At 46.1% G+C, this 17072-nt stretch overlaps 1 protein-coding gene across 1 annotated transcript in view; it reads right to left on the bottom strand.

Annotated features, from left to right (window-relative positions):
• Positions 1-15006, bottom strand: part of fam171a2 (family with sequence similarity 171 member A2) — a 286830-nt gene extending 271824 nt beyond the window's left edge. The window contains exon 1 of the mRNA XM_033035411.1: positions 14764-15006. Coding sequence (XP_032891302.1) covers positions 14764-14854 — 91 coding nt within the window. The 5' untranslated portion in view covers positions 14855-15006. The remainder of the gene's footprint in view (positions 1-14763) is intronic.
• Between the last annotated feature and the right edge of the window lie 2066 nt (positions 15007-17072).

Raw genomic sequence — 17072 nt, 5'->3', positions numbered from 1 at the left:
TGGTGGAATATTGCATTGGGGGAACGAGTGAGTGGAGGATATTGCTTTGGGGGACCAGGCCTCCCGTGTGACAATGGGACCCAACGGGTCCCACTTAGTCTAGTATATATATATATATATATTTCGGGTTGAGACCCTTCTTCAGACTGAATCTATCTTTGAATCTATGTAGATTCTATTTGAATCTATCTTTGATTTTATATAAATATACAAATTATATATACGTGTGTCTGTGTTTGTGTCCGTGTCCTTGTGTGTGTGCGTGTGTACGTGAGTGTGTACATCAGTGTGTATATTATGGGTACGTGAGTGTGTATGTGAGTGTATATGTGTGCGCGATTATTTTTTTTTAATTATATTGTTTACGAAGTACTATGTTGTGCTGCTGCAAGTAAGAATTTCATTGTTCTGTCCAGGGCAAATGACATTAAAACACTCTTGACTTGATAGGCGTTTCTGCCTACATTATGGTTCATGTACCCAAGTCTCTGGAGACGCTATTTAACCCCTCTGAATCAGACAAGGGGTCCTGACCCGAAATATCACCTATCTACATTCTCCAGAGATGCTGCCTGACCCTTTGAGTTACTCCAGCACTCTGTGTCCGTTTTTTTGTGAACTGGCATCTGCAGTTTGTGTCTCCTGGAACACGGTCAGATTGTCACAGCTCACATTATCATCTAGTGATCACTTATTTCTCAGAAAGCAGATATAATGGCAAACACATTGGAAGTGGAAGGAGAGTGTCCACAAAGTAACTAACTGGTGAACAAAAATGAGGATGAGATTGGAACCAACAAAGGTGAACTAGATAAGGAACTAGCAATAATGAATACTTCTTCAAAAAAGAGAAACTGGTCATGAGATTGCAGGATGAGCAAATTTTATGAAATGGGCAAGAAAGAACAAGTCAATAATAAATTGCCACGGATGAAGAAAGATTGAAAGATTAAAAGTTAATAGATTGGTAACATAGTTTTGTTTAGTTTAGAGATACAGCGCCCAAACTGGTCCTTCGGCCCACCGAGTCCGCACAGACCAGCGATTCCCACTCATTAACACTATCCCACACACACTAGGGACATTTTTTAAAAAACATTTATACCAAGCCAATTAACCTATAAACATGTACGTCCTTGGAGTATGGGTGGAAACCAACGATCTCAGAAAAAACCCATGCAGGTCACGGGGAGAACGTACAAACTCCACAGACAGGCACCCATCGTCAGGATCGAACCCGGGTCTCTGGGGCTGTGAGGCAGCAACTCTACCACTGCGCCACCATGCCGACCTTAACCAACCACTAAATTGCCTCTAGTATGTAGGTCAGTGTTAGAATCTGAGGCAGATGTTCGGACAAATGAGAAGAGAATAAAATTAAATTAGTATAGGATTATTATAAATAGGTGCATTGTTGTGTGACTGGTGGGTCAAAGGCCCTGTTCCCTTGCTCCATGAGCCTACAGATGTATATACCAAGAGCCTAGACACCAAAAGAGTGGGTGACAACCATCATTCAGAATGTATAGAAAAAAAATAAAGAAGATCTGTGAAATATAGATCACAAAGGAGTTTAAAAACACAAATATAAGCGGCAAAATCTAGATGGAAATATTATCATTAGATAAACTCACGAACTGAGTCTGCAAAATTGCAGAAATATTAAATAGCTTCCTTGCACATATACTTACCAAGGAAATAATATTACATAAAATAAATGCCAGAACATGAATTACATTTAACGAGCAAGGGGAAAGATAATTGATAAATACATCAAATTTAGACAAATCAAGATAAAACCTTCTACACCCATGAGGATTGCAGGCAGCTACAACAACTGGCAAAAAGTGGAAGGATGTAGAAGGAGTGTTGGGATGAGGGCTATTTGCGAGTTGCATAATTTAGACGCTGGAATCAAAGTAAAACCTCTCAATTTGAAGCCGACATCAAAACAAGGTCGGCAGCAAATGAAAAGAAAATGAGGATAAAATAACGATGCTCAACACAGGTCTGTGCAAGACGGTCGTGCGAAACGGAGTATTTAAGTTGGAAGATCAAAAGAAACAACTGAATACTTCAATAACGAGAATGTAGTCTTGTTGGGAGGGTGTAATGCCTCCAGCGCCTTTAAAGTAGGCTTCAAGAGGTTGCCCCGGGATACAAGATGGCCGACGAGGAGAAGAGAGAGATTCATGGTCCGAGCGGGTCATGGGCAATGGAGGGGAACGGGAGCCACTCCGGTGGAACAAAATCGCAGGAATCAGGACTGAACTTGGCGCCACACATGGCATCATTTTATGCAAATTTAATTTCACTGTGGAATTAATTTCACTGGGTGTTTTCAAGAGAGAGTAATCAAGAGATATGGGGAGAAGGCAGGAACGGTGTACTGATTGTGGATGATCAGCCATGATCACATTGAATGGCGGTGCTGGCTCGAAGGGACGAATGACCTACTTCTGCACCTATTGTCTATGTTTCTATGTAATGTTTAGTTGCATATATGACAATAAATATCCATTGAACCATTGTTAGGAAGAATGAGGAGCAATGTGACTTGTTTCTAAAGGCATGCAGTTTAAATCTAAGGACAATGTTGACAAAGAATTGTGCCTGGACAACACTTGGACTACCCTTCAACAGAACCAGTTTTCCCACATTGGGAAAAGGAAAAAGAGGCATGAGAAAAAAGTAGAAAAGAGATTCACGGGGAAGATATCAGAGCCGTCAGGAACTTTTGCAGAGATTTTCACCAAGGGAAAAAAAATCAGGCAGAGTTGAACTTGATAGATATTTTTAAGATCATGAAAGGTCTAATTAGAGCATGGAGATAGTAGTCCCACGTGCAGGTGCAAACTATCAGACAAACCAACCTCCTTTCCATTGACTCCATCTACACTTCACGCTGCCTCGGCAAGGCCACTAACATTATCAAGGACCAGTCTCAGCCTGGCCACTCCCTCTTGTCCCCTCTCCCATCAGGCAGGAGCTACATCAGGATTCAAACACCTCAGGATTCAAGGACAGTTTCTTCTCAGCTGGCAACAGGAAACTGAACCATCCTACCAACAACTAGAGCATGGTCCTGAGCAACCATCTACCTCATTGGAGACCCTCGGACTATCATTGATCGGACTTTACCCTGCACAATACGTTGTTCCCTTTATCTGTAAACTGTGGACGGCTCGATTGTAATAATCTTTCCGCTAACTGGGTAGCGCACCATAATAAAGCTTTCCACTGTACCTCGGTACACGTGACAATAAACTAAACTTACTAGAGGAACATAAATTAGGTGGTCAACCATTGGGTCTAGTAGGAGCTGAGAGAAATTTCTTCAACCATATTGTGGTTCTGAGGTGGAACAAACATGATGGAAAAGAAGGAATGCATTGAAGGAAAAGCTGGGAAACATGAGATCGGAAGGAATGGAAGAGTATCCAGCATTGATCCAGAACTGTCAATGTGGGAACATTAGGCAGCACACTGGTGCAGCTGGTAGAGTTGCTGACTCACAGCACCAGAGGCCCGGGTTCAATCCCAATCTCGGGTACAGTTTGTGTGGAGTTCGCATGTTCTCCCTGTGATCACGTGGATTTCCTCCAGGTGCTCCGGTTTCCTCCCACATCTCAAAGACATGCAGGTTTGTGGGTTAATTGCCCTCTGTAAATTGATCCTAATGTGTAGGAAATCAATGTGAAAGTGGAATAGCATAGAACTAGTGTGAACAGATGATCAATGGTCGGCAAGGACTCGGTGGGCTGAAGGGCATGTTTCCTTGCTGCAACTTTCAATCAATACTTAATGGACATGGACCAATTTAAAAAATGCAATCCTTGCTTCAGTTACGTTCCCTGTTCAATTACATTATTTTCATTGCAGTTCGTGTTGAATAATGGGGGAAATGGCAGAGTCAGTAGTTGTGTACGGTGATGGTTCCCAGGTGTCAGCTACTCAGTACAAGCTGGTGTTGGCTGGATTCTCATTAAATAGGTCTTCTGGTTCCATTAAAAATGAAATGGTGAGACCAATAGAGACGAGGTTGACTCCTCCAACCAAGTTGCCAGAGATGCTGCCTCACAACACCAGGGACCAGAGTTCGATCCTGATCTCGGGTGCTGTCTGTGCGGAGTTTGCACGTTCTCCCTGTGACCACATGGGTTTCCTCCCACATCTCAAAGACGTGCAGGTTTGTAGGCTAATTGGCCTCAAAATAAAATTGCCCCTCGTGTGTCGGGAGTGGATGAGAAAGTGGGATGATATAAAACTAGTGTGAATGGGCGATCGATAGTCAGTGTGGACTCGGTATGCCTGTTTCATGCCATATTGGTAAAACTAAAAAACTTGAATTTCAAAAGCACCAAACGGCTTGTTTATACAAGGATAGACGTCCCGTGGCTTTGTCGCCCAGTGTTCACACTTGGTATCAACAGCTGAATGCAAATCATGCATATCAGATGATTTTACGTCGGAATCACGTGAGTGACTACGTGAAGAACCCCGCCAGGATGCATGCGTGCCATATATCGCTTTCACGCTTGCGAAACGACAGGCGGGGTGGAGCGTTCCCCCGCAGCGGTAAGTTTGAAACCGCGACCTGCAGGTAAGTGATTTACTCTGCGGTAGTGTTTGTCCCGGCGCTGTTTTTACACACGGGGGGGGAAGCTGGACAAAATAGTGTCCACAAGTGATGCGAGTGAAGCTGGCTGGGGAGGACCGCTAAGTTGCGGGAGCCAGCAGCTGAAGGCACAAGCCCCGTAAGTGGGATCAGCTGTGCCGACATTTGGTCATGCGCCGGCCAGAACACCACGGCCGGGCGGGAGAATATTCAGAATGGGGCCGTCGACTTTGACAAGTCGAAACGGCAGGAGGCGGGGTGGAACGACGTTCCCCCGTAGCGACAGTTTAAACCTGGACTTGCAGGTAAGTGAAACTGCGGTCTTTATTCTCCCCATACTGTTTCACAGGTGGGGAAACATGGAGAGCTGTGCAAACAACGGCAGGCGGCACAGGAATCACCCATAAGGGAACAGCTGTGCCCGACTTCGCTCCCGCACCGGCCAGATTAAACACCATGGCTGGGCGGGAGACTATACAGAACGGAGCCGTTGGCTTTGACAAGTCAAAACGGCAGGAGGAGGGGTTAAAGACGTTCCCCCTTAACGGCAAGTTTTAAGCCTGGACCTGCAGGCAAGTGATACTGTGGTCTTTATTGTTCCCATACTGTTCTACAGGTGGGGGGAAACATGCACATGGCAAAGAAGTCGACCAGAGCTGGCGGGGGAAGACCGCGGAGTTGCGGACGCCAGCAGCGGCCGGCGGCACAGGAATCACCCGTAAGGGAACAGCTGTGCCCGACTTCGCCCCCGCACCGGCCAGATTAAACACTGCGTCTGGGCGGGAAGGCAAGAAGAAAACCAAAAGAGTCGAGGACTGATGAGTCCGACTTTGGGTGGCCAGCGACCGTGAGCGCTGGAGCCGGTTGGAGCGGCTTATGGAGCCGAGCTCCAACATGGCAGGCTCCGGGAGATGGAGTCTAGTCACTGTGGGCACTATGTAAAACCCACAGCAGCACCTCTTGTAGGGCTGCACAGTGCATCTCCCTCGTCAGAGGGGAATACTGGGGGGTCAATTCTGGGCTGACCCTGAAGAGGGGTTTTGACGAACAAAACTACAAGTGTGCAGGGGGTGCAGGAAGGCAAAATCTACTGGTCATGGTGTCCAAATACATACAGCCAGACCACGATGGACACCACTGCAAAAATACTTGGGACCAGGAAACTGCGCATCCCTGAATGTTCCAGTCGTGGAAATAGCATCTGGAAACATGTCGGAGCAGGACTTAGGAAAGCCCTGGGGCTCATAAAGGCGACAACATTAAGGATCTCCTACAGCCAAAGACAGCACCCTTATGCACCCACCAGCAGAACAAGAGAAGCCGGTGAAAGCTCAAAGGCCGGGCATACAGGACAGCGGTCTTTTAGACCATAGCCCAGACCGGCCTTTCTGGAAGATGCGCAAACCCCCAACCCAGAAACAAACCCAGACACCGGCGCCTCAACCTCCACGAAGATCACACAGAAGAAGCAAACTTCCACTGGTAACAATGGAGGTAGGTGGGTCTGGTCCCTTACAAATTATAGGAAGAGTGGATAATACACACATTGGTGGGAGATTACACTCTTTTGGATACATGGTGTAAATTAACTACAGACACTTATATCCTAAGCAGTATCCAGGGATATACCATTGAATTGTGCAAAAGGGGTAATGGGTAAACTCAACACGATTGGCTGGATTACATTGTACTATATATTCAGTACAAAATGGGAACTGGTAACTGCTAAAGGACTGATTTCCAAAGGCTACTCCATGGCTAGCATCGACCTAAAAGATGCTTACTATTCAGTGCCTACACGGACAGATCACAAACGTTATTTAAAAAAATTCAACTGGATGGGACAGCTCTGGCAGTATAGAGCTCTACCAAATACATAATCATATGATCATACTAATTGTGGAGTTAGCCTAACTAGCTGTAACAGCCACCATACAATTGGGTGAAAACTGGGGTTATCATCCATCCAGTTAAATCTAAACTAACGCCTACCAACATAATGGATTATTTGGGGTTCACTATTGACAGCTCACATGTCGGTGACTTTACCAAAAGACAAGGCTACAGTCTTAACTGAGGCCTGCAACAACCCCACTGACATCAGTGAACCGTCTATCAGATTGGTAGCAAGTATAATTGGCATATAGTGTCTGCCTTTCCAGCCACACAATTTGGACCTTTGTATTACCAAAAATCTACAAAGGGCAAAATACAAACACTCAAAGTTAATACTGGTAATTTCGACAGACCAATAAGCCACCAATCAAAGCTTATGGAATTAAAATGGTGGAGGGATAACATTGGCATTGTTCCAACCCTATCGTTATCAGCAAACCCTTAGTGGTGCTACAAACTGATGCCAGTGCGCTTGGTTGGGGTACTACCAATTTCCATCTCCATCTGTGGAGGCAGATGAAAGGCACAGGAGGCATCATTATCACAGACACTGGGCATAAACTACCTGGAAATGTGGGGTACGTTCTATGGCCTAAAGTCATACTGCTCAGGGATAAATCACCAGCATGTTAGACTACAGAGTGACAATCTGACTAATACAATTTGGTAATGGTGTATCCAGAGAAATATTGGAATATCAGCTACTTACCTACCAGGTAACCCAAAATTCAGTAACAGACTTCAGGTCACGCAAATTCAATAAAATAAGACTTAATCACCAGTTACCAAACTGTGTTTCTTGGGAACCAGACCCTGGGACAGCAGGGACAGATGCTTTTCACTGCATTGAGGGGGCAATTGTTTATCTATGCATTCTCTCCTTTTCTGCTTCATCAGTCGGGTATTACGAAAAATACAACAAGACTCAGCGTCTGTTAATTGGTAGTGCCGATTGGCCTACTTAACCATGGTTCCCTGTGATACTCAACACGGGTTTAACCATGCATCACCATCCTGAAACAACCAGATTATTGGTTCATCCCGTAACAGGGGAACCCATCCATGTCAAAAACAACAAACTTATCAATTTGTAGAGTCTAAAGAAACCTCTACTGCAACTGGGACTGGCGGACCGAACATTGAACATTATCTCAGCGGGCCACAGACAGTCCACCAAAAACTATATCTGGTATACATGAGGAAATGGGAGATATATTGTCACAGAAACAACATCACCTACAGTTTGATGAACATAACGTCTGTTCTCGAATTCCTGGCAGGCCACCATTATGATGAGGGGCTCAGTTACAGTGCCATTAACTGCGCCAGAAGGGCCCTATCAACATATCTATGGCGAGGATCAGAGCGCCATTCTGTTGAGACTCACCCCTGGTAACCAAACTTATGAGAGGAATTTTTAATATCTATCCCCCAAGAACCAGGTACTCTCTAAATGGGATATGAGTATTGCCCTAACGTTGCTAAGGAATTGGTCTCCAGCAACAGCTCTGTCCCTGCAAAGACTGACACACAAAACAGTCATGCTGATGGCTTTGGTCACGGCACTAAGGGTACAGTCGTACATAAGTTAAGGCTGGACTATGACTTCTTCAACAGGAATATAACGTTTCATATTACGAATTAGTCAAACAGAACAGAAACAAGAAACAAGATCATCAGATCAACAAGATCTTGTACCAGAAACAAGATCATCAGGCCTCAAAATAGAATTTAGGGATTACCCTACAGATATCGTCTCTGTATAATAAGACAATTATTGTTCTATATGGAAAACACCAAAAACATCTGAGGCTATGAGATGGCACTACTAATTAGCCACAAACAAACCCACAAAAAAGTGTCGGTTCGAACTATTTCCAGATGGCTGAAACAGGTTTTAACAACAGCTGGGGTGGATACTAACATATTCAAATCGTATTCCACCAGGGCTGCAACTACATCGGCAGCTATGGAGTTGGATGTACCAATGAACCAAATCCTCGAGACAGCAGGATGGATCAGGGGAAAATGTTCCAACTATTCTACCACAAACCAGTAGTTAAACTGGAACTTTGCAGAGCCAATTTTAAGTTCTGTAATATAATTTCACCCCATAAACAGGGGCTATAATTTGTTGTTAACAATTTATCATGGATTTCAATGTTGGATTCATGTTTAAACATGTTAACACAATTCCTCCCACAGTCAATTAAGGCAGATGTGATGCATGGACTCGTTTCCACGGCATGAAATCACAGAGCTTTGAAATCTTCACGTAGTCACTCACGTGACTCCGAAGTAAAATAGTAAGATTAAATGAGAACTTACCAGTTCGAAGTTTGATCGTTATTTTATGAGGAGTACGTTGAGGGAATACGTGCCCTCCGCTCCCACCCTTGATCATATACTCAACTGGTATTTTCTTCTCTAATCTTACTATGTTCAGTCATTACAGTTATCTGTGATTTCACACCGCTGCTTTGAAGAATGACACGCATGCGTCCTGGCGGGGTACTTCACGTATTCCCTCAACATACTCCTCATAAAATAACGATCAAACTTCGAACTGGTAAGTTCTCGTTTAATCTTACTATTTTATTTGCATAATCCATTGGATCCTACCTGCTGCGCTTCAGCTGAATTGGGAACTGCTTTTTAAATAGACCCTGAATGGACATAATAAGAATCACACCAGGTAGGTCCCAGTTTGGTAATGGCTTTGAAGACTAATTGGTCAGTTTACCTTTAACTGCAAAAATTCATATTTGGCATTTAAGAGTATCTGAACGAGGATGGATTGCCAAAGTACAGGAGATACAGACTAAGTGCCAGCAAGTGGGTTTAGTATGGATAGATACTTGAGGGTCAGTACCAACATGGTGGGCTGAAGGGTCTGCTTCTGTGCCACATGACTACAATATAATCAATTGATTTTGTTTTTGTTGAGATTTCCTATTATTAGAAAACGGGATAAAAGTCCTGGAAGTTAGATATTAGATAAGCATGGATGGCATGGTGGCACTGCAGAAAGAGATGTTGCCTTACAGCATCTCATCCTGACTATGGGTGCTGTCTGTATGGAGTTTGTACGTTCTCCCCGTGACCTGCGTGGGTTTTCGCCGAGATCTCCGGTTTCCTCCCACACTACAAAGACATACAGGTTTGTTGCTTAATTTGCTTGGTATAAATGTAAAATTGACTCTAGTGTGTGTAGGATAGTGTTAATGTGCGGGGATCGCTGGTTGGTGCAGACTTGGTGGGCCAAATGGCCTGTTTCTGCGCTGTATCTCTAAACTAAAACCAATTTCCTATTAGTAGCAGGCTGATCTTTTCTCAAAATAAATATCTTGGATGTTAGATATTAAAAGTAAAAGCTTTTCCTTTGGAACTCAGTGTTCAATAAAAAAAAAGCTGCAGATTCAGCTTCCAAATAGCTGAGGCATAACGGAGGGTCGGTACAATTGGAATTCACGGGAGTAATTTCCGCTCGGGATTGCACCTCGATGGATTCCTGCATAGATCAGGATAGCTTAAGCTGGATCCCAGGCTGCAGTTGCTGTTGCTAAAGCGGACATGCATGCCTACGCTGTACCGCCTTGGTGTAACGCAACCTAGCTGTTGATACAGCTGTTTCAGGGTCAACCAAGGTGGCATGTACTGATGTTGCTCACAGGCCAGACTCACTTCCCCACCCCCTCGAAAAAAGATTCATGAGGTAGCTGGATTTTTTCACCCTCTTCCAACAATTTCACAATACCCATTTAATAATTTGATGAGACTCGCTCTCTGTGTAGGGAGGAACTGCAGATGCCGGTTTACACTGAAAATGTTCGAGAGCGAAGATAGACACAAAAAACTGGAGTAACTCAGCGGGTCAGACAGCATCTCTGGAGAAAAGGAATAGTCTGAAGAAGGGTCTCGACCCGAAACCTCCCTATTCCTTTTCTCCAGAGATGCTGCCTGAACCGTTGAGTTACTCCAGATTTTGTGTCTATCTTCGCTCTCAAACTGCTGAGATCTGAATTCTAAAGTCCTATTGATTAGCAATCTGCCACCATCATCATTACCCCACTGTGCTGTGCCTGCTCTGACCCCCAAAGCTATAAAATAATGTGTGACCCTGCAACAAAAGCCCAGCTTACGTTGAAAGCATTGCAAAGAGACTCAGTGGTGCAGGAACCCCCAATAACTAGCTGGCAGCAAAAGCAGAAAGTGGAAAATGGTGCAATGAAAGGATGCTGGCAGAAGCCAATCAATTGCTGCACAACCAAGCCTTCAAATATATTACTCATTGTGCTTTTCCATTTATCCAATGAAAGGAACACTATCACACCATATTATCTTGTCGCCACTTTTAATCTGACGTTAGCAGCACAAACACAGTTCGCTTCCCGACCTAACACAGCCAGTCGACCAGAAATTGACTGCAGAGACAGGGATGGTCTCTGCTGGGGGAAGGAAAGGAAAGCACTCCATCCTCAGCAGAGAGGATCTGCTGTCCTTGTACCAGAAACAAGACAGTTAGTCAAGAGATAAAAGTAAACAACCAGGAAGACAAATGGAGTGCTGGATTTCATTGCAAGAGGGAGGATGGGGTAGGTCAGGGTACAAAGGCAAGAAAGCTTTTCTTCCAATTGTATAGGGCTTTCATAAGTTCATAAGTGATAGGAGCAGAATTAGGCCATTCGGCCCATCAAGTCTACTCTGCCAATCAGTCATAGCTGATCTATCTCTCCCTCTTAACCCCATTCTGTTTCCACTGGTGGGAGAGTCTAGGACTAGAGGCCATATCCCCAGAATTAGACTTCCTTTAGGAAGGAGATGAGGAGGAATTTCTTTAGTCAGAGGGCAGTGAATCTGTGGAATTCATTGCCACAGAAGGCTGTGGAGGCCAAGTCAATGGATATTTTTAAGGCAGATATAGATAGATTCCTGATTCGTATGGGTATCAGGGGTTATGGGGAAATGGCAGGAGAATGTTATTTTAAAAGTGTATTGAAGTGGGATGTTTTTAAAAGTGTACTGGTAGGCTGCTCTGGAAGGTTAGATCAAATGGGATCCAAGGAGAGATAGCTGAATGGATAGCAAATTGGCTCCATGGAAGGAAGCAGATGGGGATGGTGGAAGATTGTCTCTCGGACTGGAGGCCTGTGACTAGTAGTGTGCCTCAAGGTTCGGTGCTGGGCCCGTTACTGTATGTCATCTACATCAATGATTTGGATGAGAACATACAGGGCAAGATTAGCAAGATAGTGAAGATGGTTGTGAAAAATTGCAGCAGGATCCGAATCGATTGGCCAGGTGGGCGGAGGAATACAGAAAAGTGGGAGGTGTTGCATTTTGGGACGTCGAACAAGGGCAGGACCTACACAGTAAATGGTAGGGTTGTGTTGTAGAGCAGAGGGATCTCGGAGTACAGGTGCATGGTTCCTTGAAGGCCGAGTCGCAGGTAGATAAGGTGGTCAAAAAGGCTTTTGGCACTTTGGCCTTCACCAGTCAGAGTATTGTATAGGAGTTGGGAGGTCATGTTGCAGTTGTATAAGACGTTGGTGAGACCGCATTTAGAATACTGTGTTCAGTTCTGGGCACCATGTTATTGGAAAGATGTTGTCAATCTTGAAAGGGTTCAGAAAAGAGTTACAATGTTGCCAGGACTAGAGGGTGTGAGCTATAGGGGGAGGTTGAGTAGGCTGGGTCCCTATTCCATGGAGCGCAGGAGGATGAGGGGAGATCTTATAGAGGTTTACAAAATCACGAGAGGAATAGATCAGGAATAGGGCAGAGTCTTTTGCCCAGAGTAGGGGAATGCGGGACCAGAGGACATTGGTTCAAGGTGAAGGGGAAAAGATTTAATAGGAATCCGAGGGGTAACTTTTTCACACAAAGGGTGGTGGGTGTATGGAACCCAAGCTGCCAGAGGAGTTTAGGCTGGGACTATCCCATCGTTTAAGAAACAGTTAGACAGGTACATGGATAGGACAGGTTTGGAGGGATATGGACCAAGCACAGGCAAGTGGGACTAGTGTAGCTGGGACATTGTTGGCCAGTGTGAGCGAGTTGGGCCGAAGCGCCTATTTCCACACTGTATCACTCTATGACTCCAATGGGGTTAGGAGGGAGAGATGGATCAGCCATGATTGAATGGCAGAGTAGATTTGAAGAACTGAATGGCCTAATTCTGCTCCTATCACTTGTGACCTTATGACTAACTCTTCTTCGTTTGCCCTGCTATTTACTTCCTCAATGAGCCAACCTGGAATAACACAAACAGGTTGTCTCTGCATAATGGGGGGGAGATATACCTGTAAACACAAGCAACTGCAGATGCTGGAATCTGGGGCAGTTTTGTGTCTCAGATCATCCTACCCCATCTCTAGACAAGACAGTTCACAAACTAAATTTTGAATCACAAAATAAATTTGATGCGCAAAATCAGATCACGGTGAATTGATGGAAAGGGAGGGACTGGAAAGCTGTATTGCCTGTATTTCCAACAATATATTCATTTAAGAGGACCTAGGGCCTTGTCTGTGACAAGAAACCCACTGTCATTTTATTGGTGAACACAGGTGTTGGAACCTGGGAGGGAAAGAGAGGAAGTGGAGGACTGTAGACAGAAGGAACTGTGGATATTGTTCACAAAGTGCTGGTGCAACTCAGTGGGTCAGGCAGCATCTCGAGGACATGGATAGAGAGGTAATGTTTCAGGTCAGTACCCTACTTCAAAAGTGGAGGAAGGCAGCTCACAAAAATTAAGATTTGGGGAAAATGATTTTTAATCAAATTTACGGCATGGGAGCAGGGAGGTGGCCACTCTGCCCACAATGGGCAGATTCTTGATTAGTGCGGGTGTCAGGGGTTATGGGGAGAAGGCAGGAGAATGGGGTTGAGAGGGGAAGATAGATCGGCCATGATTGGATGGCAGAGTAGACTTGATCTTGATTCTGCCCCTATCACTTATGAACACAAACACAGCCCCTGAACTAATTATAGCATTTTATCAGCAAAGTAAAACCATGACTACCACTGGAACCATTTTTAATCTTGACATAGCTCAACATATTTGGAATCAATTCAAAATGACCAGTTCCAAGATTAGAGAGAGACCTGTTATTTTTCATCAACTGCAAGGGACGCAAAATGATTTATTTAAAGACTGAGGTGACCACTGATTATTCGGGTTGTACCGTATCTGAGAGTGTTCAGCAGTCTGAGCCACAGAGTCAATTTGATGCAAGGAATCAGATCACGGTTGATCTGCCCATCGAATCATTAAATGACCATTGACTGTCAAATCAGACACGACCCTGCTGAACGTGTAGGAAAGAACTGCAGATGCTGGTTTAAACCGAAGATAAGACACAAAATGCTGGAGTAACTCAGCGGGACAGGCAGCATCTCTGGGGAGAAAGAATGGGTGATGTTTCGGGTCGAGACCCTTCTTCAGAAGTGTCGATGATCATGCTAAAACTTAGTTTGCAATATTCAATTGGCAGATTCGTGATTAGTACGGCTGTCAGAGGTTATGGGGAGAAGGCAGGAAACTAGTTGCTAGCCTGGGTCCCCATTGCAGTTCTGCCCACCTCTACACTCCTCGTCCCAGAATGTATAATGAGGAGGACTTGCTGTTTACAAAATTCGCTCCAATGCTCAGATGTGGAGTTGGCTACGTCGGAGACACACACAAACACACACGGAGAAGCCATCACACAAATGCGGAGAGAGCCGCTGCTTACACACCCTTTTGACAAAACCAATAAGGGGGTTGAGGTTCTCGGTGAAATTCTCACGTTCCTGCCCATCCCAGCTGGTGAAACTCGGCCAAACCGTGACCTGCAGCCCCGCCCAAGGCACACATAGCTTCAAAAACAAACAAAAAATCAAGGGTATCCTTTTCCCCCTTTGGTTTCAATGAATGAAGGACGCTGTATTACTTCCCCCCGCCTCCGCCTCTCCCACGGCCCCACATGATGTGCCTAGTCCCTGTCCTGCCTGTGGTCATTGTTCACTTCTCCAGCCGCTGCTCGCACCGTGGCCGCCGCCGGACCAGAGGAGGGGGACGAGCCCTATTGTGCGTTCAAACCCCAGGCACGTTGCGGGTGCGAGGGAGGGAGGGGGACTTGCTTTTGGCCCTCGGGTTGCGCTGAGAGCGGCCGCCCAGCGTGGAAGGCAGGACGGGCGGGGGGCCGGGGCCGGTGCGCTGCGCTGCGCTACATTTCATGTCATTTCATTGTACGTGGGGCACTCACCGTGAACGCCCAGCGCTTTGCCCAGCGCTGCCCGCAGCCCGCAGCTCCACAAGCTCAGCAGGCTGAGTGCCAGCGCCGCAAGAAGCGACATTATCACAGGGACATAGCCCGGGTAGCAGCCTCCGTGTCCCGCTGCAGTCTCCGCCTCAGCCACCCATCTGCATTCTCGCCGCCAAACGCCCAGGCAGCCGATCTCCCACCCTCAATCCGCCTCTCCCTCCCTCCGCTCTCGCCTAATGGTTTGTTTCACAGTCTTGGTGGGAGGGAGGGAGGGAAGAATAGACCCGTCGCTCAGCGCCATCCTGCGACCCGCCCCAGCATCGCCGCCTTCAGTGTATCCTCCCTTAAAAGGGAAATAAATGCCCGGCCGTGGTCTGCGTCCCGTCGCTTTCCACTGCCGCAGTCTATGAGCTGAGGCGCCACGGCAGTGTGGGGGGGGGGGGGGGGGTTAGTGTGGAGAGAGACACAAAATGCTGGCGTAGCTCAGCGGGACAGGCAGCATCTCTGGATTCCCATGGGATACAGAGTGCACTCTGAGGCACGAAGCAGGAAGGGGGCAAACCTGGCATCTGATGCTGGCATCTGGAACAAAAATATGGAAGATTTAGAGAGAAGATAGACACAAAGTGCTGAAGTCACTCAGTGGGCCATGCGGCATCCCTGGAGAACATGCATCGGTGAAAGAAGGTCCCAATCCGAAATGTCACCCCATCCCTTGTCTGTCTGACCCGCTGACTTACTCCATCACTTTGTGCCCATCCTCGCTATAATCCAGCATCTGGAATTTCTTTCTACACAAGATTTAGACGGATATGGGCCAAATATAGAACATGTTGACGTTTTTTAATAGGGATACGAGCCAAACACAAGCAAATGGGATCAACAACGGCATATCTCAAAGAGTGTGGGCATTCACTTAGTCCTTAAGATATAGCGTGAAAATAGACCCTTCGGCCCATCGTCCATGCCAGCCATTGCCCAGCATCATCCTGCAGAGCCGAGATGGTCTAAAGAGCTTTGTTTTCTTGCTGTAAGACTCTACGAGTCTGTATGAAGCCTGAGAGAACTCAGAAGCAAGTCAAGAAGCATCTGTGGAAGCAGAAGGTATATTCCATAATTTAGTTGAGTTTAGTTTAGAGATACAGTGCGGAGACAGGCCCTTTGGCCCACCGGGTCCGCACTGACCAGTGATCCCCGCGCACTAAAGCTATCCTACACACACTAGGGACAATTTACAATTACATCAAGCCAACCAAATAACCTACAAACCTGTACTCTTTGGAGTGTGGGAGGAAACCAAAGAACTTGGAGAAAGCCCACGCAGGTCACAGGGAGAACATGCAAACTCTGTACAGACAGCATCAGTAGTCAGGATCGAACCCGGGTCTCCGGTGCTGCAATATTGCCTCCAGCGCCTTCAAAGTCGGCTGCAGTAGGCGCCTCCGGGTCACCAAGGTGGTTGGGCGAGGAGAGGGACGTCGGTTCACGAGCCGAGCCAGTCAAGGGCCACAGAGGAGGCCATGTAGTGGCTGGGGCTTATCTTTGTCAGGGGCAATGTAGTGCATCCAGCTCGTGGACCAGACCTTTCCTTTTTGTAAATGGCACCACAATGTGGCGACTGTGCATATGTGAGCGAAGCAACGAGAATGTCACTATGCAGTGCACACATGACACTAAAGAATCATCGAGCCATTGTAAATGAGTGGTCGATGGCCGGTGAGGACTCGGTGGGCTGGTGGACCTGTTCCTGCATTGGATTTCTCAACAACTTGAAAGGTCTATGGTTGAAACCACCTCAGAGCCTGAAGATTAAAATTCAGCTTGATGCTCCAGCACTGCGCTATTTATAGGATGAGACACCAACTGAGACTCTCTCACACTGCTGTCAACTGGTGTGCTCACAGAAAATCAAATGTAACCATATTTGGAAGAGCAAATATAGATTACACAGATCTGTGCTTATTTCATCTGGCGGAGAAGGTTCATGTCAATGCTGATGCTGTCTCACCCCAATGAAAAAATATCCTTTACCCATATCTCAAAGAGTGTGTGAATTGACGAGGTCCTTAGAGATACAGCATGGAAACAGGCCCTTCAGCCCACTGAGTCCATGCTGAGCGTCGATCACCCGTTCTCACTAGTTTAGTTTAGTGTAGTTTGGAAATGCAGTGTGGAAACAGGCCCTTCGGCCCATCGTGTCCACTCCGACCAGCCATCCTAGCACACTTACACTATCCCGCACACACTGGCAATGATTTGTAGCCAATTAGCCTACAAACCTGTACATCTTTGGAGTGTGGGAGGAAACC

The sequence above is a fragment of the Amblyraja radiata genome, chromosome 16 (assembly GCF_010909765.2).
Source record: "Amblyraja radiata isolate CabotCenter1 chromosome 16, sAmbRad1.1.pri, whole genome shotgun sequence".
Classification (NCBI taxonomy): Eukaryota; Metazoa; Chordata; class Chondrichthyes; order Rajiformes; family Rajidae; genus Amblyraja; species Amblyraja radiata.
Note: the sequence above shows the minus strand (reverse complement) of the source record. Positions and strands in the feature narration are given on the sequence as shown.